The 21,327-nt window shown below is 41.1% G+C and overlaps 5 protein-coding genes across 8 annotated transcripts; 3 read left to right on the plus strand and 2 right to left on the minus strand.

Annotated features, from left to right (window-relative positions):
* The first annotated feature begins 962 nt into the window (after window positions 1–962).
* On the plus strand, window positions 963–7,793 carry h6pd (hexose-6-phosphate dehydrogenase (glucose 1-dehydrogenase)). Of its 2 annotated transcripts, none has more exons than XM_062403856.1 (5): window positions 963–1,018; window positions 4,110–4,766; window positions 4,860–4,977; window positions 5,075–5,344; window positions 5,532–7,793. In XM_062403856.1, exons 2-5 carry the CDS (start codon window positions 4,134–4,136, stop codon window positions 6,878–6,880), a joined length of 2,370 nt encoding a protein of 789 aa, XP_062259840.1. In that variant the 5' UTR covers window positions 963–1,018; window positions 4,110–4,133; the 3' UTR covers window positions 6,881–7,793. The 2 variants fall into 2 exon arrangements, with proteins under 2 accessions (XP_062259840.1, XP_062259830.1); XM_062403846.1 differs by lacking the exon at window positions 963–1,018 and adding an exon at window positions 2,947–3,099.
* A 563-nt stretch (window positions 7,794–8,356) lies between these two features.
* LOC133968073 (uncharacterized) lies at window positions 8,357–11,078 on the minus strand. Its single transcript, XM_062403892.1, has 7 exons — window positions 10,950–11,078; window positions 9,874–10,022; window positions 9,699–9,761; window positions 9,505–9,584; window positions 9,287–9,417; window positions 9,055–9,121; window positions 8,357–8,939 (listed from the first exon to the last, which is right to left on the minus strand). The coding sequence occupies exons 2-7, from the start codon at window positions 9,945–9,947 to the stop codon at window positions 8,836–8,838; spliced, it is 519 nt and encodes a 172-aa protein (XP_062259876.1). The 5' UTR covers window positions 9,948–10,022; window positions 10,950–11,078; the 3' UTR covers window positions 8,357–8,835.
* rbp7b (retinol binding protein 7b, cellular) lies at window positions 9,991–11,480 on the plus strand. The gene is made up of 4 exons (XM_062403903.1): window positions 9,991–10,437; window positions 10,655–10,833; window positions 10,981–11,082; window positions 11,166–11,480. Exons 1-4 carry the CDS (start codon window positions 10,365–10,367, stop codon window positions 11,217–11,219), a joined length of 408 nt encoding a protein of 135 aa, XP_062259887.1. The 5' UTR covers window positions 9,991–10,364; the 3' UTR covers window positions 11,220–11,480.
* A 403-nt stretch (window positions 11,481–11,883) lies between these two features.
* cenps (centromere protein S) lies at window positions 11,884–14,423 on the plus strand. Its single transcript, XM_062403916.1, has 5 exons — window positions 11,884–12,187; window positions 12,847–12,970; window positions 13,886–13,919; window positions 14,030–14,096; window positions 14,283–14,423. The coding sequence occupies exons 1-5, from the start codon at window positions 12,158–12,160 to the stop codon at window positions 14,391–14,393; spliced, it is 366 nt and encodes a 121-aa protein (XP_062259900.1). The 5' UTR covers window positions 11,884–12,157; the 3' UTR covers window positions 14,394–14,423.
* tardbpb (TAR DNA binding protein b) lies at window positions 14,252–19,466 on the minus strand. Of its 3 annotated transcripts, none has more exons than XM_062403868.1 (6): window positions 18,682–19,466; window positions 17,650–17,813; window positions 17,420–17,569; window positions 17,151–17,318; window positions 15,681–16,746; window positions 14,252–15,019 (listed from the first exon to the last, which is right to left on the minus strand). In XM_062403868.1, exons 1-5 carry the CDS (start codon window positions 18,920–18,922, stop codon window positions 16,249–16,251), a joined length of 1,221 nt encoding a protein of 406 aa, XP_062259852.1. In that variant the 5' UTR covers window positions 18,923–19,466; the 3' UTR covers window positions 14,252–15,019; window positions 15,681–16,248. The 3 variants fall into 3 exon arrangements, with proteins under 3 accessions (XP_062259852.1, XP_062259867.1, XP_062259860.1); XM_062403883.1 differs by having other exon boundaries at window positions 17,429–17,569; window positions 18,682–19,465; XM_062403876.1 differs by lacking the exon at window positions 14,252–15,019 and having other exon boundaries at window positions 15,084–16,746.
* Window positions 19,467–21,327: the final 1,861 nt, after the last annotated feature.

A 21,327-nucleotide genomic window follows, 5' to 3' on the forward strand; every position in this document is an offset into this window, starting at 1 on the left:
CACATACGCCTACAGGGGGCGGACTTGTTGCAGGGATATGCTGCGGTCAACAGCTGCCCCCAAGTGTCAGCCCACAGTCAGGCACTTAGAACACAGCTGATGAAAGGTTCAGATAAAAGATTGAGTCATACAGCAACTTCCTAGAGCTATAAAAACATCTCTGGAACCTGTACAGTGGAGCTGAATCTATGAGATCAATTTGACTGTATTTACTTACAAACAATTCCCATTCTATTTAACAATTATTATAGAACACTGATCGAATTGTACATATATAAAACTGGCAGTATGGTCATGATTAAGTTTTAAATATCTGTAAAGAGCCATATACAGAAAGTCGAGGAAGCTGCTTTTCAAATAAAAGGCTGACAATTATAAAATGTAGCTGTTGTCTTTCTATTGATGGTTGAATTGAAGACCTCTGATGCTGATGTCCCACTCAGCATTTTGTCTTTTTTTTTTTTAACAAAAAGTTAAGAGTCTAATCCTAGATATCCGTACCAAACAGACATACAGTCCAAAATATACAAATAATAATAATAAAATAAATTGCTAGGTAGAAAATGTAATTAACAAACAATTACTAAGGAAAAAAATTATCAATATCTTGTGCTCACTTTTTTATTAATCACAAAACTAATATAATACAAATAGACGTACACACAAAGATATACATTTAATAATTGAATAAGAAAAAAGAACAAATCAGAACAATTTACCAATAGAATAATCACAACAAACGTTTATAAAGAGATCCTGATTTTATGACACAAAAAATACAGTTAACGAACAATAACAACATCTTTTGTAGGGGTGACTTTATTTTTATTGAAAACTTATGGAATTACAGATAAACAAAATATACGAAATAAACTGCTATTAATATTTAACCAAAATTCCAAGGGAAAAATAAAAGTAATTTACCCAAACCAAAAATAATTCTGAAAGCGGACCTTGTCACGTGACTGTTGCAGGAAGCTGCTAGAGGAGGTTGAGAGCGTCGTTCACTACAGAGCAGGTTCGTGTCCGCTTCTCTCTTTAACACGTCGGGTTCTTACAAGTCAGTCGTCTCATGTTGTGTTCTATTACATCATATTACAGTACATAGTTAACACAATGATTCAGGAGCAGTGTGTGTTAGCATGTGTGTGTTTGTATGTGTGTCTCCCTGTGTGTGTGTGTGTGTGTGTGTGTGTGTGTGTGTGTAGCGGAAGTGAAGTTTGACAGTTTGACACGAGCAGGTGGATCGTGGCGCTGATTCGCTGGTTGGGGACGTTAGTCATAACATCAACTTTCCCTCTGGCAGCTTCCTGACCGAGAGCCACACACAGATCTCACAGGGGTACAGAATGAAGCACAACACGTGTGGAGAACAAACACTCTCTTTACTGTTACTCCTCTACTGATATCAGTCAGCAGATATCTGTACATTCTACCTCACTACATTACAGAGACATCAAATGATATAATATAGAACAACACCTTCAGTAAGGTTGAAAATCAACTGATCAAATCAGAGCAGGCAGATCATGTTAAACTCATCTTCCTGTGGTGATAAGTCACTGGTGAAGAAACACAAAAAATGCAATCGTAATAATAATAACAACAACAATAATAATAATACATTTAGTTATATAGCACCTTTCAAATCAACCGTTACAAAGTGCTTCACAAACAAGTCAAATAGAAACATAACATCAATAGCAACAAGCATCTTTTTACTAAGCATTATTCTGAGTCAAACAAAAAAAGGGTCTGTTGTTGTACATGTTTCAAGGATCAATGTAAAAGTAAACAATCTTATGTTTGCTTGTACCGTAAAATATCAATGAAGATCCCACGCAGCCTTTTATTTAGCACTTGATGCACGTGTTGTGATGAAACACGACCAGATTGATCCTCCTGGCGCCTCCAGTTGACCGGCGTCAGTGAGGAGGGGGCCTGTACTGTGAACTCAGGGCTAACGACTTCCTCATTGGTCACGGTGCAGTAGAGCTGAATGGACTCATCAGATTCTGATGAGCCCTCTGCTGTGACCAATCGGACCTGTCTTGTGAACAAAACCACCCAGACAGGTCCTCGGTTTAAATGTGAGCCCTTTGCTCTGGTTTGTGGCTCTTGCTCGGAGTTGGCCTCTGGAATAACCAATTGAGGCTGTGAAATACTTTGCTGTCCTAGGATAAAAATCGAATAACAGGCAGTTTAGTGTGTGGAGGTTGTTAGCAGCGTGAACATGAGGCAAAGGGCAGAGGTTCTATACTAAAATGAAAACGGCTTGTGACTGAGGGGGAGTCATGTGTTGGAAGAAAGACAACAAAATAATGTCAGAATCTGAATGAAGATAGTGTCTGTTAAGATAGTGTGCCACTTTATTGATTGTAGCTGTAGGAATGTGGAGTGTGTAATTGCCTAGAATTGCCTAGAGTACAAGCGTTAAAAGAAGCAGTTTTATTCAAGCAGCTTACATAAGATGTGAGGGAAATCAATTTAAAACTTGCTCACCTCAGTCCCCCTTAAAGCCGAGCTCACATTAAGCTGGTATTGAAGCAGTACACCATTAAGGTGGACTTTGCTGTTTGCATGTTCACTGTGTAAACATGATTGTGGAACACAGGGGATTCCAGATGTTGCACTGAGTCATAAAATCAGCTTTATCTGAAAAATGGTCATGAAGTAAAGTAAGTAAAGCTGCACACATATTTAGATTCCTCGCATTTACTCATTATTTATAACGATGGAAAAGTTACTCATGATATCAAAGAGAAACGACTCATTATATGTGAAAGTATTGACTCGCTAACAACTTAGCTCCTCAGTCTTGCTACACAAGTGATTTTCGGTCCTTTTAGAAAGTCAAACAAAAGTTGCTCACACATTCCCAGCACTACTGTTCAACTGCAGAAGTTGTGTACGGGAAGCTCCCCCCCCCCCCCCCCCCCCCCCGAGCACAGTGCAAAGTGCACGCGCCTGCTCCACCACGACGCAGTCATCACTACACTCATGATATCTTCACTGCACCACATCTCGGCTCTGACACGACCTGGGACACAGACCTGTGCTGAGTTATCCATCGCTTATCTGTTTCTGTGGAGATACTGGGTAGGTTCCAGTGTATTTGAAGTTTATATTGACGACTTCTCACATTCCTAGTGATAACGTCACACATGTCTCGGCTCTTGATTGTTTAAATGTAACTTTTTATCTTTTGTTGTTTTTTGATGTATAACCTTTTGAGATTTCAATCTTGTCTGTCGAAGGAAAACTGGAAGATATTTATATATGGGTTTATATACTATGAGTGCGACTGCATTCATTTCTCACTTGTAAATTATCCTGTTTCAGGAACTTTTATGTTGAATTTGATTTTAAGCAGAAAGTTTTCAATTATTCGAGAAACAGCATTCTAGTCACTATTTCCTTCATCAAGGAGGTTATGTTTTCATCTGCTTTAGTTTTTTTATAGTTAGCATGATTGCACAGACACCGCTGGACAGATAATGGGGTTGGTATGGTTCAGGGAAGAGCACATTCATTTTGGGTGCAGATCCAGGATTTTTTCTCTAACATCGTAATATAAATAGGGTTCCCGACATACTTTGTGAATTTTGAAAGAAATTATACAGAGATCTTGATGAAAAAAATCGACTCGATTGGATTCCAGGGCTGTTGGGCAGAGGTATGCGCTCTCTGAGTACCATTCTAGATAATCAATGTAAGTTAGTTACAGTCCATTAGGTTGAATACCAAGGTCAACTCCACATTAGCATCCTTTCACATTTAAACTGGTTTTGATGCTGAACTTTGAGCGTAGATAGTCTTTCTATTTTTTGCCTGGTTATTTAACATTTATTAACATCATTAGTCGGTTGTTGGAGCCCTCAGAGCATGATGTCATCACATGTCCATGGAGAAAGAGACGCAAACAGGATTTCCTGGTCATTTGCTGAGATGCGTATTTGTACTATCAAAATAAAATACTTTTTCAGTTCTTTTGCAACTGATGTGGTTCTTTCAAGTTATACATTATTGTGTTTTATATTGAACAAGAAATTGATAAATTAATTGTCAGTCTGGAAGTTCATGACTTTAAAAACATATTTTTCATACAGGAGGTGGACAGTTGAGACAAGACCATGTTTGTGACTGTGCTCCTGCTCCTGGTCACTCTGTGTGCCGTGGGAGGACATGGTGAGGAGCCAAAGAGAGCCGGCCATGTCTCGGTGGTGATAGTGGGAGCCACCGGTGACCTGGCAAAGAAGTACCTGTGGAACGGCTTCTTCCAGCTCTATGTAAAGCAGGTCAGTAGTGGTAACACCTTCTCCTTCTACGGCGGAGGACAGTCCCCTGCCGACAAAGCCAATCCACTCCTCTTCGAGATCCTGAAGTCGGTGTCGTGCTCAAAGGGCGTGTCCGAGGAGCGCTGCGCTCTTCTGAAGGAGCAGTTCCTTCGACTCGCACAGTATCGGCAGCTGAGAACCCTTGAGCACTACCGGGATCTGGCCAAGCACATTGAGAAACGGCTTCAGGAGGAGGGAATCACAGAGGCAGGGAGGCTCTTCTACCTCTCAGTGCCAGCTTTTGCATACGCAGACATCGCAGATAAAATCAATAACAGCTGCAGACCGACCAGCGGGGCATGGCTGAGGGTGGTGCTAGAGAAACCTTTCGGACACGACTCTACGAGCGCTCAGGTGCTGGCGTCTCAGCTCGGGGCTTCCTTGAGGGAAGAGGAGATGTACAGAATCGACCATTACCTGGGGAAGCAGGTAAGGACATCCTCCACAGTGTGTGCCTCTCAGCTGACAATCTGGAATCGAGATGTTTGAATCCATCCTTTGTTTTCCTGCTTTTTCATGAAGGTGATTGCGAAGATACTTCCATTCAGAATACAGAACAAGAAGTTTCTGGATCCCATCTGGAACAAGCACCACATTGAGAGAGTGGAGATTGTGATGAAAGAGACCCTGGACGTTAAAGGTGAATAAAACTGCACTAAAACTCGTATAAGGAAAAAGAAGCCAGAATTCCTAGGACTCATGTGTTCACGTCCTACCTTTGCCATTTTCTCCTCGAGGTCGTATTCCCTTCTACGACCAGTATGGTGTGATCAGGGACGTGATACAGAACCACCTGACCGAGGTCATGATGCTGTTGACCATGAGGCTTCCCCGAAATCTGACCTCCAGTGAGGAAGTCGTTGAAAACAAGCTGCGGATCCTCAGTTCACTGCTGCCCTTAGGAAAGAATCAGGCTGTGATTGGCCAATACCGAGCGTACAAGTCAGAGGTTCAGCAGGAGCTGAATAAAACCAAACATCACATCAGCGTCACGCCAACGTTTGCAGGTGAGAACTTAGTTCTTATGTCTTTAAGGTTACATCCATACCACTATGTTTTCATTTGAACCGTGTGTTTTGGCTCCATTTTAATCCCCGTACAGTAACATGCTTAAAATTGATTTAATATTGTGTAATAAAAAAATCACTGCACAACAAATATAGCTCTGGTAATGATTCTGTTTGTGTATTGCAGCTGTGTTGGCCCACATCGATGAGACCCAGTATGAGGGTGTTCCCGTGCTTTTAATCTCAGGGAAGATGTTGGATGAGCGGGTGAGTTACGCCCGTATCCTTTTCAAGAACGACATCTTTTGCGTTCAGAACCACGACAGCGTTCACTGCAAACCCAAACAGATCGTTTTCCACCTGGGTCATGGCAGCCTCCAGTATCCGGCCATTCTTGTGAGCAAGAATTTATTCAAGCCGGCTTTAATGGAGGGTGAGTGGAAGGAAGTGACTGAGCACAGAGACGCCAGTGTTTTAGGTTTGCCCGTTTCAGACTACTACGTGCAAACACCAACAGAGCAGAGGGAAGCGTATGAAGAGCTGATCGCTCACATCTTTGCTGGGCAGAAGAACAGTTTCATTAGTGTTGAAAACCTGCTGGCATCGTGGGACCTGTGGACACCACTGCTCACTAGCTTAGCCAGCTCTTTCCCCCGCATCTACCCTGGCGGTGCAGACAATGAGGACCTGTTGGACTTCTGTCTGACAGGGAAGGACATTCGCTACAAAAGCGAGGTGGTGATAATCAGCCCAGATCAGATGGGTGGCATGGCACCAAACGGTTTCCAAGTCATTCAAGGCAAATTTCGGAGTTCCGACATGGTGTCCGCCTGGGCCGAGGAGCTGGTGGAGCGGCTGGCTGCAGACGTGCAGGAGGCGGCAGAGGCAGCGGTGCGTGAGAGCGGCGTTTTCCATCTCGCCCTCTCTGGCGGGTCCTCACCCATCGCTCTGTTCCACCGGCTGGTCCTGCACCACTTCTCCTTCCCCTGGAGGGACACCCACGTGTGGATGGTGGATGAGCGCTGCGTGGCGCAGACTGAGCTGGAGTCCAACTTCTACACAATGTACAACCTCCTGCTGCAGCACGTTAGGATACCGTACTTCAACATCCACCCCATGCCAGTGCAGCTCAACCACCGTCTGTGTGTGGAGGAGGACGGAGGAGCACAGCTGTACGAGAAGGACATCAACAATCTGGTGAACGGCTCCAGCTTCCACTTCGTGCTGTTGGGAGCCGGCTACGACGGCCACACTGCTTCTCTGTTCCCTGGAACTAAAGTGGAGGAGTACGGGGAGAGTCTGGTGGTCCTCACCGAGAGCCCTGTCAAACCTCACCAGCGGATGAGCCTCACGTTCAGCGCCATTAACCGGGCACGCACAGTTGCTATGTTAGTGATGGGTAAAGGCAAACATGAGCTGGTCACCCAGCTGAGCCGAGTGAAGGACAACCCAGAAAAATGGCCGGTCACGGGGGTGAAGCCTGCTAATGGCCGACTGGTGTGGTACATAGACTATGATGCACTTTTAGGCCAGTGATCTTCATCCTGACTTCCCATCACACAGCTGCTTAAATTCAGCATCTGGTTTGGAGTGAAGAGCGTGTGAGGACCAGTACATGTTTTAGATTGTTAATTACTAAACACATAAACTGATCATTACTGCTGCATTTCTTTAATGTCAGTGTTTTTCTGATTGATTTCCTGACCTGCAAACATGATCTTAAATCAAAAGATCTGGGGGGGTTCTTGTGGGGAAACATGGACACTGGACAAGATTACATTTGTGTTTCATCACATTAAAAGTGAAACTGTTTCTTGCTCACGGATTGACCGGCAAGAAAGAGTTGTAAATTTAGATTTACTCCCAAATACAGATGGAGAATTGAGATGAGCAGTTCAAGTTAACATTGGGAAAACCCATCCAGTTCTGAATTACTATTCCCTGTCGGGTATATTTAAACCCATGCAAAACGTACTGCATGTCCAAATGATGTAGTATGAACCACAGCAGACACTGACCTATGGAAGGAAAAGGCAGGAATGTGAAGTACATGTTATTATTTGCTAATGAGTCACACACAGCAGGTACGGCCCTTTCATTATTCAAAGTTAAACTTTGTGTGAATGTTCTTCTGTGTGTGACTGTGTGAAGGGATCGTCGTGCAGACTCTTTATGGTTTATCTAATGCTAATCGAGGGTGAGGTGAGTGAAAATCTGTACAAAATGTGCAGAATTATCATAACGTCTGAATTGTATCAGATCTCAGGTGAATTTCTGAATGTTTACATAAATGCAGTTCACTGTGTGATCTTTACTTTTGATTGTATATTTCGTATACTTGAGTGGCAGTGATGAGTTGAATAAAATGAAAATGTGACAGTTGAATAAATATTTTGTTTGTGTAACAACAAAAGATTTGTAATTTTGAAAATAAAAGGATTTAAAATCTTTCAGGTGATTCAAATCTATGGTGCATATTCACATTCCACTAAGAAATATCAAGGTGCTTTTTCTAGATGCATGAGTCAAAACAAGAGGAGCTTTGATTGTATCTATAAATCCAAACAGTTATTGCACACCATTTAGTCTTATAAATATGAAAAATCCAAACTTTTTAGAAATTAAAGTATTTCATAATTAATAAATGTATTGTACTAATAAAGTACAGCGCTAGGAGTTCTCTGTTTTTCTTTTCACAGTTCATTTATAAACCTGAGTAGGGAGGACTTCTCTATAGTGTTTGATCCATCCAACAATTAAGTGAGATGTAAAGTATATTACACTATACAACACTATAAAAATGGAGCATATTGACCCCCAGGAACAAGTTTATTTCCAACAAAGATTTGTTTATGTTTTTTTTTTTTTATCATATCCCAGTTGTTTAAATCATACATTGATTTGTGATCGATACAAAAGATCTGAACAATAGCATTGATTCTGACAGAGATCAGTTGCAGTCTATGAACGATAGAACGGTGTCAGTGAAACTATAAGTATAACGTGCACAGGTGGGATTTTCCAGTTTATTGTTATACAGATGTTTGTTGTCGCCAGAGCAATTATCCAAGTTTCCTTTTGGATAAGACCGCTCAGATAACAAGGGTCATGTTTTGATACAACATCTGCATTTTATCATATATGACAACCTGTTATCTTCATCAATATAAACAATTTCCCTTTATTTTCCTTTCTATTGGTGCTGTATATATATATATTCAAATCTGTATTTTTGTATGTGCAATTATGTATTGAGAAATATAAACAGAATCTGCTGTGTAGATCGTGTATTTATTTGCTTCCTATGAACAGTTACACCATCAACAAATAAATGCAAAACCTCTCTGATAGGCCGGACATCTGCTTCCCTGTTACTTTCTGAGGTGAATTAAGTCGCTTTTGCTTTTCTAGTTTTTGTTCCCATGGTTTAAAGTTACCAGTTCTGTTGGCATGGAAACCCCATGAAATTTTTATATGAGCGGTGTCGGATGTCATCGTGGGACAGCTGGAGCGGATGACCGCCCAGTGTTTGTGACCGGGTCCGTCACGGGCTGCCTGTCACTCAGCCAGCGTCCTCCTCTCACCGTGAAAAAACCTGAACAAGACATGAGCCGGTGATATTACTGTGACCTGAAGAGTCCATGTGTGAGTGACACCACACAGTACAAGTACATGTGTTCACCATAGACTGTATGTATAAATGTATTCACCTGTGCTGAAAATGGAGGCAACCGTCAGAACGAGAGACATGTAGTACAGCTCTGGGGTCGTCTTGGCCTGTGAATACACACACACACACACACAGACACACACACACACACACACACACACACACACACACACACACACACACACACAGACACAAACGTATTGATCGTCTGTTTTAATGGATTTTTTTCCGCAGAACCTAATGAGCAGTAACATTTAAAGTCGTTTTCTTACACATGCTGTGGCTGTCAGAGTCAGGATGATAGTGCACAGTCCTTGTCCACATGACACCAGCCCAAACACATGATAGGACGCCCACAAGCTCTGAGGAACTGGGTCCAACAACGTGAAGACCACTGAAAAACCTATGAAAAGACAAAGTTATATCCAAACAACAGATTGTTTTGTCTTTTGTCTTGATGTCTGATGTTTTCAGACCTGATCTGGTTTACCTGAAGCTATGAAGGACAAGGCGACGGAGGCCGACAGGTTGTTCAGAAGAGGCTGCCTGCAGTATCGGGAGGATTTGGGCCTTTGTAAAAAACAGAAGCAGAGGACGGGAGCGTCACTGTTAAAGCCTCGCTCCCTCTTGTGAAGACGACCTGCGATCTCTATGGCCTGATGCCATCACCTCTGTCTTAGTCACCTTGCCAAGACGTAGAGCTGAGGAGCCAGAACAATAGCTGTGAACCCTGCATTCAGTATTTGACTGCAAATAGAACATGAACAAAACAACAGGATTAAAACAATAAAACACCTTGAAATGAGCTATATAATGGCATTTTAGCATTTGAAATATCTCACACCATAGCAGCACTTACAATCTTAACCTCTTACTCCTTGGTATCCATCTGCTGCCATGATAAGCCATGAAGACTAGCATGTAGAGGAACATGGATGTTAGGACACGCAGGCAGACGTGTGCTGGAACTCTATTCCTGACGTCCGGACGTGTTCAGCTGAAGCAGCTCTGCATACATGAGCAGGAGGAAGGATTTGATTTCACGCGGCACAAAGCACAGAGTCCTTTGCTCCACATTGTATTACTCCAAAAACAGTACACAGCACCTATACAGTATTAAGGATGCAGTGTTTTAAATTGATTAAAGAATAACATCCTGTATGGAGGCTTTCGTCCTAACAGGAACAAAATAGTTTCCTCATATTATGTGCAAATGTGAAGCCTGCAATACATCACCTCTGCCCCACATTGACACACAATGAAACATCCCACCCAAGGGCTTAAAATCTGCTCCCTCATCACACTGGAGCCTGTTGCCTCTTCCAGAGAGTCACGAGAACATCCAGCAAGATGCCTGCCGACTACAGCGGGACATGGGACCTCGTCAGTAACGTTAACTTTGAGGGATACATGGTCTCACTTGGTACGTGTCGGTGCTTCTTTTAATATGAGAGAGTTTTCATTTAAATGTTTAGTTATGTTTATAGTTTAATGAAAAGTTTGTCTTAATAAGAAATCTTAATTATCGATGTTGAATGGATTGGGAAATATTGATTTATTAACATGCATTTCTTTGGATCAATGACCTAGAGACTTTTTTTTAATGTGCAGTGAATGTTGTTTTTATCTTTTACGTGCAGGCATTGATTTTGCAACTCGCAAAATTGCCTCGATGTTGAAGCCCCAGAAGGTGATTAAGCAAGATGGAGATTGTTTCATAATCAGGACGTTCACTTCTTTTAGAAATTATGAGACCTCGTTCAGAGTTGGAGAGGAGTTCCAAGAGGTGACCACAGGAATGGACAACCGGACGTGTCAGGTAAAAACCGTTAGTTCACTGTAAGATGGTAATCATAAAATTAGCCCATGTATGAAATGTTAAAAGCAGGAATGATTAATGTCCCAAACTGATTTCTGGAGCAGTTACATATTTACCTGTAGTTCTCTGTTTTCCATTTTCCACCAGACTGTGGTGACCTGGGACAATGAAAAGCTGGTGTGTGTTCAGAAAGGAAAAAAGAAGAACCGAGGGTGGAAACACTGGATTGAGGGGGACGAGCTTCACTTGGTACGACCCGGCTTCTCATCCTGGTGGTGACCCAGCACAGCCCAGATACTTTGTAGTAACTACGATGTGTTTTCTCTTCTCAGGAAATGACCTGCGAGGACCAAGTCTGCAAGCAAATTTATAAAAGGGCTTCTTGATTTATTGTACTTATGATTGGTGAAACCATTTCCTGCAACGGAGAATTGAATTCACATTAAATGGGCTAATCCACATCATTGAGTTCTTCTCTCTGTTGTGGAAGAAGTATCTGAACCTCTTATTTTAGAAAAACTACCAATAGAACAGTGTAAAGTACTGCATTGAAATACTACTTAAGTAAAATGACAAAAGTATTAATGCACTTAATGTTATTGAAGTAAAATTCTGCATAATAAAATACCCCTGTGTGATTTTTCATACTCTTTGACTCTGGACTTAATTACCATGGATCATATTTCAAGCTCATCGTATTTAACAGGATAGTTTTTGTATTTATCTAAAATAATTTGTACTATATGAAAGCTGGATTCTCTTACCCCGCATATGGGATACTGCCACTTGTACTTCAAACACATCATACTTCTTTTGTATGTACTTCTAATGCATCTGTGTTTTACAAAGTGAGAGGGAAAATTTCAAATACAAAATGTTTGTCCGCTCTTCAAGTTGTTCCGACGTTCAAGTGGGAAACTTGTTCTACAACACCTCATGAACATCAGCTCATCTGAGGGAAATGATACAGTAAAGTGGAATCAGATTGAAGGATTCACTGAAAGTACAAGTATCACAACTGCATATTGTTTAGTCCACTAATATGGAGTAGAGGTACTTTCCACTACTGATTCCTGAGTGAATAGATTTCTGCAGTCTCTCCTCCAGACCACAAGAGGTCGCTGTACAAATTGTTCATCACAACCAGGAAACAGGCTCATGAGTTGTTGGTTTGCTGATCAATTTTTGCCGCGGGTTTTTACAACAGTTTTGAGTTTGTGTGTTTGCTGAACGTGTCTCGTTTTCTGGGTCTTTTCCCGATTCTGTGACAGTTTCGTTACTTTACGGCAACAGCAGCTGGTCTGGTACGTTTCTTCACGTGAAAATGTCCGCGGATAAAGAAGAGACTCGTCAGGTAACAACACATTTTACATGTTGACAATTACATTAACATTTATGTCATGGCTGGAGAGTGATGAGGATTTGTGGTCACGTTGTGTTTGTTGTTGTCATGTTTTGTAATAGTTGTCATTTGTTCAGTGTCTGTGTTTTTGTGGTCGTTTTGTATTAGTTGTGATCATTTTGTCTCTGTCATCATTTTGTGTCTCTTTGTGATCATTCAAGACTTCCTGGTCTGTTTGTGTTCATGTTGGGTTAACTGTGATCTCTTTGTGTAAGCTACAGCCTGTGGTGAGTTTTGTGTCTTTTCTGGGTTGTTTCTACTTTCTTTGCAGTTTTGTATCTGTTCTCTGTGAAAGACAGAAGACAGTGTGGCCCCTGTGTTCCACAGGCCTGCACACATGGGTCCAGGTCACATTAGATGAACTAACAATTATATACCACACACAGCTGGGATCTACTCATACAATGGGACATATGTTTTTAGATGATTGGAGGGCTTATTGTTCATTAGGATAACTTTTTAAGGAACTATTTTGTTTGCTATTTGCATTACTGGGATTTTTTTTTTTTTAAACCATAACATTGAAACATGTTACACTATCATCCCTCTGATAATCAGTTTGAAGCATCATCTTGAACTCTTCTAATCAGATTGTTTGTGTTGAACTGCAGAGGTTGAAGGCGGCGGTGCACTACACTGTGGGTCAGCTGTGTCAGAAGATGGGAGAGGTCCACCGCAGAGAGTTCAGTCGACAAGTCATAGCAGCGATAACTGAGACCACGTTCAGACAATGTGGTGGGTGTGAGCGAGGACACGAGCTTAGTCCAGTCCTGGGAACACGATCAGAAACATGCTGGACATCAAGTTTTTAACTTAAAACTCAAAGACATACTGCTGTGAAGTGCTCAGCTTCAAACTTGTACAACACAAAGTAATGTCAATATGCCGAAATTACTTTTTAATTCTTGATTTGGATTTTTTTTGCAGAGTAATTCCAAAATTCACAAAATAAAGCTAGTCATTCTAGCAATATAATACAAAAAACCTCTGTAATCATCATACACGAATAACTATTATATACATTAGATGTAACGCTCGGCAACTTGACGCTATATTCTGCATTTGGCCACAGTTCACATAACAAACTCTGTCTCCCAGACCCTTTTCCACTTCTTTGGAAGTCTTCAGCTGAGATGAAGACTATGCTCTGAAGTTGAAGATGTTACATTTTTACAGAAAATGCAGCAAATTGAGTTTTTATACAAAAAGTGAAACATTTTCTGGATGTCAAATTTGTCCATATAAACATCAGTTTTGCCAGTTGTGTAAATGTGGATGCAAGTCACAATCACTGTTTTTAATTAATCTGTCAGATATTTGGTTTCTGTAGTTGATGCCATTTCAAACTAGTTTCAAAGGTCCAACCCTTAACATGAGTTAACATAAATTATAATAGACTAGAACAACCACACATAATTATGAGAGATCCCGAAACCAGATAATTTGGACAAAAATGCTCAATCAATAGCTGCAAGTTTTCTTTAACTGGCCGTAGAGAACTGTACTATTCTGACACTGCATATGTAAAATAATTTATTATAATGCAGTTTTATTACCAACTCGTATTACTTTTTGAATACAGTTTACTCTTTGACTTCGGTAAATTGAAACCTAACCTCTAATTAATTGCTGACTTTGACTTTTCCTCAGATGTATTTGCTACGGACCTGGAGGCCTTCGCAAGGTGAGAATCTCATTTTGTAGTTTTAACTTGTAACTTTGGCCAAAATTCCCAGTGAAGTCTTTTGTTCCTTCACTTAAATCCATCCTGTTCAAAACTCATTTGATCTGTAGGCACGCTAAAAGAAGCACAGTGACTACAGAGGATGTAAAGCTCATAGCCCGACGCAGTACTGCACTGGTGAGTTGTTCCCACTGGACTGTCACTTTAATGTTGTGTATTTACTGAAGTCAAAATGAACTACTATATTAGTCAATGTTGGCATCTCAAAAACAGCGGGTACATTCATAAAAAACAGTAGTAAATGTGCATATATTCTACAGCAGACAGCAAACTCAATGTTTAATTTGCCTTTATTCATTTCAGTCAAACTACATACAAAATAAAAGTGAAGAACTGAACCAGCAGAGGGAATTAAAAAAGAAGAATACTGGGAAGAGGAAGAGCAGAGACACTGAGGAGGAAAGCAGAGAATAAGGACATGACACATGCAGGCCTGCAGCTTCTCACTTGTGTGTCCAACATTCAAATATACATAAAGTCTGACTAGTACATCACAGTAAGTCAAGTCAACTAAGGTGCCAGAATCAGCTACAGCAGTTCTCCGATGCCTCTGTACATTGAACTCTAACTTCTCTAATTCTGTTCAGGGACCTAACACAATTTCATGTCCAGTTCTTCATTTTGCACTGTTCTGTCACAATAATAAAACACTTGTAATAAAATGAGGCCTTCATTGTCTTTTATTTAAATGATTTAAATGGTGTAAAGTGCTAACTGACCAACCTGGCCTATTTCTCCTGTTTACGAAGTGTCATTTTCATGCTGTTTTACACTTTGAAACCAAGACACTGTTAAGATCGGCAGGCAAACTACCCATAGCGCTCAAGGCTATCTAAAGAACGTCCGTCTTACCTGCAATGCAACTGAATAAGAATGGTTCAATCTGACAAGCCAGTGAAATCAGCAAAAAGACAGGTACTACCCCATGTCATGTTTGAGAAGGCCACACACTGAAAGTGTTGGAACTTCCGTCTTCATCCTTCAGAACAGACTTCAGTCAGGGTTCAAACGGAGACCTCGACCAGCAGAGCCCAAGGTCCCTAGATATGTGAATCGAATTAGATTTGTTTTTTAATTTGACAAATTGACTCAAGTAATATCAACTAAGCATCTATTCAAATGAACTTTATTAGAGAACTCCCTTCATTTGACATGTTTTTCAAACACCTCACAAACAACAAGAGCTACTGGGAACCATTGGACACACCACTTCACGTTCTCACACTATCACTCGCGTCCCCCAGAGTCTTCAGCAGGTGTCATCCACATCAAGTACACACTTACAGATCAGTTCAGTAACATGAAAGCACACACCATACAGCATTCAAATCAGATAATATAAGCAATACAAATATTCATCACAACATTCCACTACATTTGATATTTCTGCACTTGAGCAACATACTTAAAGAGTAAGGAAAAACTTGCAAAGATAAAAAAAAAAATCTTGAAGTACTAATTAAAGAATGTCCATGTTAGGGGAGGCGCTCGTAGCATCCGCAGCTTCCACTCACACACTCAGAAAGCAGTCAAATTGGGATCTTTCATCGCACAACCAGTCCGTTTCACGCGTCTCTCCGTTCGCTCACTCACCGCTTCACTCTTCGCCACAAGCCATCCTCAATCGCACTCATCAGTTCTTAAAATGTCAGTTGCGCAGTTCTTTCCATTTTAAAAGTGGATAAAAGTGAAAACACCCACCGTCTCTTAGAACATGCGGAGTGAAGCCGTTGTTTGATGGCATAGCATTTACAGGTGGGAAGAGGGAGAATGATACCGATATCACCCCAAAGAGGAGCTTCCTCACAGGAAAATGGAAGAGAGGTGAACTGCAGAAGAGATTTCAATGAAGGCTTTTCCATAGAACTTGACTGCAAATAAAGTTGCACTTAAAAAAACATTTAGGTTTCAACCAGATTCTTCCCAATGCAAGATTGCTTTTTTTAAGTCGCTGACGAAGCCTGATAATGGTTTATCAGAGACATTCATGCATTTTCAAAATGGGTATAATCACATTTCACAATGCATGCATTAGAGAATCCAGTTGAAATGGATACAAACAAGACATCAAAAATAGCACTTTAGTCGGACATCCTGGTAAACAATTCACTTCAACACTTCCTAAATTAAATCTTTAGCATTTTTCCAAATGTACAAAACATCTTCCACAAAAGTGTTAAGTTTTCAGATACGCTTTAACACCAGAAAAAAACTGTTTTTGTTGAAAAGACTCATCTTTCTCACAATACTTACCATACAAACACTTAACTTACATCCCCCACCCAGATGACTTTGACTCCATACTGGACCCAAAACCTGAGCTAAAGCCACTACCACTGGTTGTCGAGTTTGACCCTGTTCCCCACCCAAGACTGGCCGAGCTGGTGCCATAGTTGCTGTTGCCTCCTGTACCGAAAGACTGACTCTGGTCCCTGCTAGAGCTGGTTCCACTGCCTGAGGTGCTGCCTGAGGTGGACGTCTGCTGCTGGCTAGCTAGCATACCCATCATCCCCCAACTACTCTGCAGAGCAGCCTGAGCGGCCGCCATCATGGCTGGGTTCAGGCTGAAAGAACCAAAATTAGCCAGACTACTGTTAGTGCTGCTCCCTAACCCACTACGGCTGCTTCCAAATGCTTGTGCTCCGAAACCATTACCAAACCGTGTTGTGCGGTCAAACTGCCTATTGCCGTGTTTGGGCTCAGCGTTGGAGATGTGAACACTGACACCTTTAATAATTAGATCCTCTCCACAGAGAGACTGGGCAACCTGTGAGGGGAAAAGACACAAATCAGTTCCTCTGGATTTCAGTAGTGCTAAAACATGAAGCCACTTTATATGCACTCACTTATGGCTGGGCGAAATAAAACAATCTTATAACGATAACTTTTTTTTCATATCATTTGATATAAATAAAATCAGCAGCTCTGCATTGAGTCAGTGTTGTGCATCAACGTTCATGTATTTTTGTGAATTGTGAATTGAGAGCACAGACACATCAACTAACAGAAGCCGATTTCAAACAGGGAGCGAGTTTGAGTTTACAAAACACACAGGCCACCGGGGCCCAGACGATCTAGATTCATGATCCGGCATCATCGATCAATAACAAAAGAATAGTGATACTGTAAAAAATTATCGTTATCTTTTTTCTCGTCCACTCAATGCAATACCTGATCATCTGCAAACGTCACAAAAGCAAAAGCACGGAATGGCTTGGGAATGAAGACATCTGTCACTTCTCCGTACTGCATAAAGAACTGCCGCAGGTCGTCTGTGGTCATGTCCTCTGTGCAACGGCCTACAAAAACCTTGCGACACCTCAGTGGCTCATCCGGACCCTGCCATGAACAACTTGAGTTAATTTAAATACTGAACACAATATGTGTGTTCATGTGAACAGCTCTCATTTCCCATGTGTGGGTGAATGCATGGACATTACCAGATCTACCTTGGAGTTAGGGAGCTTGCAGTCGCACCATCTGCCGTCAATCATATGGCGCTGGGATATCACCTTTTCTTGACACTCGTACTCTGTGAACCTCACAAAGCCGAATCCTTTAGAGTTTCCTGTCTTGGCATCTCGTTTTACCTGGAAGATAGACAAATGATTATTATTAATGGTCACTAAATACAACACAAGGTAAAATATTAATGTTCTTCAAGTTATACCTGAACCATGATGACTTCTCCAAATGTACTGAAGTAGTCCTTCAGGTCCTGCTCGGATGTCTTCCAAGGTAAACCCAGTACAATCAGGTCAGACGTCTTCATATCACCTCGCTTCATTTTCACAGCAGAGGAGGCATCTATTTCCTCCATTTTCCTTTTGTTGTCTAAAATACGAAAGTCAGTATAATGAATTAGATTCTATATAACTCCTCAGAACAAAAGGAACTTTAAGGTCATGTGACTGTGCAGCCCTGATTTATTGTATGGCAATATAATTTGGTTATTTATTTTTGCCAACTCACGAGATTATAATAATTGATGTCTATTGTTTATTTCGTTCTGTAAAGTACTTTGTAATATACTTCATATGATTCCTTTAGAAAATAGGTTTTAGAATTATTGTCAACAACAAAAACATGACCAGAAGCAATGTGTTTAAAAGACATACGTCGCAGTACTTCCTGCTAGTAGAGAATTAAACAGTATTTCCTAATAATATAATAAACATCAGTTTACAGTCACAATCATGATCTGTGTATGAAGCAGCAAAATGGATGACAACTAATTCACAATAAGGGTTAAGATTATAATATGGGTTTATAAATAGGAATCAGAGCTCTGGAACAAAAGAATTCCAGATTTTGCCCCCTCAATTCTCATAAAAAACAATGTCGTCACCTTCAAAAGACTTAAACGCAATGGTTCAAGAGATTTGCAATGTAAACATTAAACTATACACACGATTTGAGGCAGACGATGAATGAAAACAGCGCAATACAATTGGTACGAAGAAGGGGCTTTAGTATGTTGAAGATAACAGATTGTAGACTTGAAAGTCGATTTTCATTTGAACTCCTCTCTGAATCATTCAGCGACTCAGTCTTGTGGGCGTGGACGAACCACACGGCTGTTCACCCCCACTCTCCAGAGAGCCGAAGCCACACCATGAATTATAAATAACAGGAAACATGGCCACCTGTTGAGAAAGCACGCAGCACAATTAAAGTGTTCACAAAACATCGTGTCACCTACCTTTTGGATAGTTGACCACATACACGACGTTGCCCCATCCGTTCTCCGGTGCGTGCAGGATCCCTTCCACCAGGCGAACCCCCCGCATGCACTGGGACACGGGGCTCCTGAACCGCAGGCCGCACGCCCCGGGGAACTGAGCGGCCACGGTGGAAAGCAGGACGGTACCGTCATCCTCGGACGGGATCTCCATGGGCTCTTCATTCTCCTCCTCCGCCACTCGAATGTATACTTCGGCCATTTTCGTCCACAAACAAAAACTTCTCGCTACCAAAACAACGCTGTGCTAATGTTAGCAATTAGCTCGCTACTTGTCCACAAACGCGGCTAGCCTTAGCCGATGTTGCTAACGGGACTGAATGAGTCAGGCCAGTGGATTTGTTTTGTTCGCAGCGAATATGCCTCGCGTTAAACTACCGCAACAATACGACCTGTGAATGAGAGTAATTTTAAAAGCTGACATAAACGTGGTTCTTCTCCGGACAGAGCTGACAGGTGTGCGTCGGCCTCTCGGTTCCTTTGTTCCCTGGATCTGCGTCGTCAACACCGGACGAAGAGACCGTGCGAATGGGACTTGTGAGGGGAAAGTGCGCACGGTGTCCCGCTAGCCTATCGACAGAAAAACGGTTTCTACACGATGGTTCCCACCGCCTGGATGAAGCTCCGCAGCCTGCACACAGCGTCCGCGTCGTCCCGGAGAAAAGCAGCTGGGAGAAATGTTTTCCACACGAGGAGACAGAAGAGAGCAGATCGCTGGGCCTACAAAGATGGCTTCGTTACACAAGTCAAAGCACTGCTACGTCACCCGGTTGGGCGGTTCCACTTCATGACGCGTCATGTGGCCGACAAACACATCGAGAATATGGTGAAATATATCAACTTTCAGTATAAACCTGGGAAACCCGACTTGGTTATGTCATTTACTTCTTTTATTGGTGTAAGTAGTAGAGTAAAATTAAATTAATTGTAAGGATACGTATTATTATTATTTTGAGACACCCCCCTCCTGTCGCTAGCTCTGCTCGGTGGTACAGTCACGACGGCAGCTGTAAACATGTTGGTCTGCAGAGAAGGCAAGATGGCGGCCCGCTTGAGCGCTCCGGTGAAAGTGTGTGAAGCTCTAAAGTCCATGATGATGAGCTGCAGAGACTCTACAAATGGTTTTAATGACTAAACTGTAAACTACGAGCCGCTTTATTATTAATAGGACGATTATCATTAACTAGATAGTAATAATGTCATTTTCCTCTATCACATTTGTCATGAATACCAGTGAAAGTATTACAGTATTACCAGTATACTACTTGTAATGTAATAGCCTAACTGCGGTAAAGTACTTAAAGAACACAGTATATTACAACACCCTTACAACATATTATAATTTCTTGGCCTTGTGGGGAAGCCTGCAAAAGACCATATGTATTTTTGTATTTCAGGGACTTCAATGTAATAAACTTTGATGTTTTATAATCATACACGTGGATTATTACAGTCAAGAACTTCAATTAATTAAAAATCACTGTTTTCCAAGTTAAGTTTATGTATGACTGACACAGTGACACAAAAGGGTAATATCCACCAGATGACTCTCTCTAAAAACATGAAGCGTAAACGAAGCAGATGCAGTTAAGAATGTTTTGTTTATACGAGAGTAAAAATAAAAAAGATCCATTCAAGCCAACAGGCGTCTCAAGTTGAGACCAGCAAGACTCTTTACCTTTGCACATCACCTTTCACTCAGAACCGATATGCATCTGCTTCATCTCAGTGTGTAACTGTGAGGTGCAGCATGTGAATGTTAAATTAATGAATCAACTTCTCTTTGATTTGAAAGAAGACAACTTAACGTTTAGTAATAATTAATATTAGACGTAACGAAAATTCAACCATAGTCTTACATTTAGTTTAGGTTTTATCGTGTTTATATCGTACTCTGTGAACCTCAGTTTGTTTTTTGAATTTTAAAGAATGAGGATACAGTTACTTTTCAGCAAATCAAATGAAAATACAAAACCCAAGGATATGCTGATTAACTACCATGTGTGGCACTTAGCCTATTGTAACTCAAAAAAGTTGCTGGACAAAGTAGTTTTTAACAAATAATTCAGACAAAACTAGAAGTGTTTTTATATTGGTGATGAGTATTGTCCGACACGCATTATATTATATTTGGGTTTAAGTTGAGGATTTTCAGCAGCAGGGGGTGTATGTGAGACAGATCCAATATAAAACTACAGTATCTATGTTCCTCAGTGCAATTCTGTGGCTAGTAGTTTTTGGACAAAAGTGGTGCTCTGTAGGTGATGGGATTTAGTCATGTCAGAAATATTTTCTTTAATGGGATTAATCAACAATAAGATAAATACAGAATATCATTTTAAGGCAGATTTATACTTTAAAAAAAAATTATAAAGGGAAGTCTTAAGTTCTAGATATTTTTCTGAAGCAGAATTTAGTTCTAGCTCCATACAACAAAATGAAATGGTCTGAATAGATTTCTCATGAGCCACGTTCACACTGCAAATATAAAACGAAAATACACATTACATGAGGTAATGCGACAGACAGGATAAGAGGATAAGAGAATTTGAATTGTATCGACAAGTTGTTGCAGTCATCACCCCTCTATATAGTGCTCGTCGGTTT

Source organism: Platichthys flesus, chromosome 2 (genome assembly GCF_949316205.1).
Source record: "Platichthys flesus chromosome 2, fPlaFle2.1, whole genome shotgun sequence".
NCBI classification, from domain to species: domain Eukaryota; kingdom Metazoa; phylum Chordata; class Actinopteri; order Pleuronectiformes; family Pleuronectidae; genus Platichthys; species Platichthys flesus.

Bases quoted from the DNA above. Each gene is read 5' to 3' on its own strand.
- h6pd (XM_062403856.1), top strand. From the start codon at position 4,134: ATGTTTGTGACTGTGCTCCTGCTCCTGGTCACTCTGTGTGCCGTGGGA. The intron at 4,767-4,859 runs GTAAGGACATCC...TTTTTCATGAAG, and splicing joins ACCATTACCTGGGGAAGCAG to GTGATTGCGAAGATACTTCC. The intron at 4,978-5,074 runs GTGAATAAAACT...TTTCTCCTCGAG, and splicing joins AGAGACCCTGGACGTTAAAG to GTCGTATTCCCTTCTACGAC.
- LOC133968073 (XM_062403892.1), bottom strand. From the start codon at position 9,947: ATGTTCCTCTACATGCTAGTCTTCATGGCTTATCATGGCAGCAGATGG. The intron at 9,418-9,504 runs GTAAACCAGATC...GTCTTTTCATAG, and splicing joins CTTGTCCTTCATAGCTTCAG to GTTTTTCAGTGGTCTTCACG. The intron at 9,122-9,286 runs GTAAGAAAACGA...GTGTATTCACAG, and splicing joins CTCTGACAGCCACAGCATGT to GCCAAGACGACCCCAGAGCT.
- cenps (XM_062403916.1), top strand. From the start codon at position 12,158: ATGTCCGCGGATAAAGAAGAGACTCGTCAG. The intron at 12,188-12,846 runs GTAACAACACAT...GTTGAACTGCAG, and splicing joins ATAAAGAAGAGACTCGTCAG to AGGTTGAAGGCGGCGGTGCA. The intron at 12,971-13,885 runs GTGGGTGTGAGC...ACTTTTCCTCAG, and splicing joins GACCACGTTCAGACAATGTG to ATGTATTTGCTACGGACCTG.
- rbp7b (XM_062403903.1), top strand. From the start codon at position 10,365: ATGCCTGCCGACTACAGCGGGACATGGGACCTCGTCAGTAACGTTAAC. The intron at 10,438-10,654 runs GTACGTGTCGGT...TTTTACGTGCAG, and splicing joins GGGATACATGGTCTCACTTG to GCATTGATTTTGCAACTCGC. The intron at 10,834-10,980 runs GTAAAAACCGTT...ATTTTCCACCAG, and splicing joins TGGACAACCGGACGTGTCAG to ACTGTGGTGACCTGGGACAA.
- tardbpb (XM_062403868.1), bottom strand. From the start codon at position 18,922: ATGGCCGAAGTATACATTCGAGTGGCGGAGGAGGAGAATGAAGAGCCC. The intron at 17,570-17,649 runs GTATAACTTGAA...TCTATCTTCCAG, and splicing joins GAGAAGTCATCATGGTTCAG to GTAAAACGAGATGCCAAGAC. The intron at 16,747-17,150 runs GTATTGCATTGA...TTCCCCTCACAG, and splicing joins TGACGTTTGCAGATGATCAG to GTTGCCCAGTCTCTCTGTGG.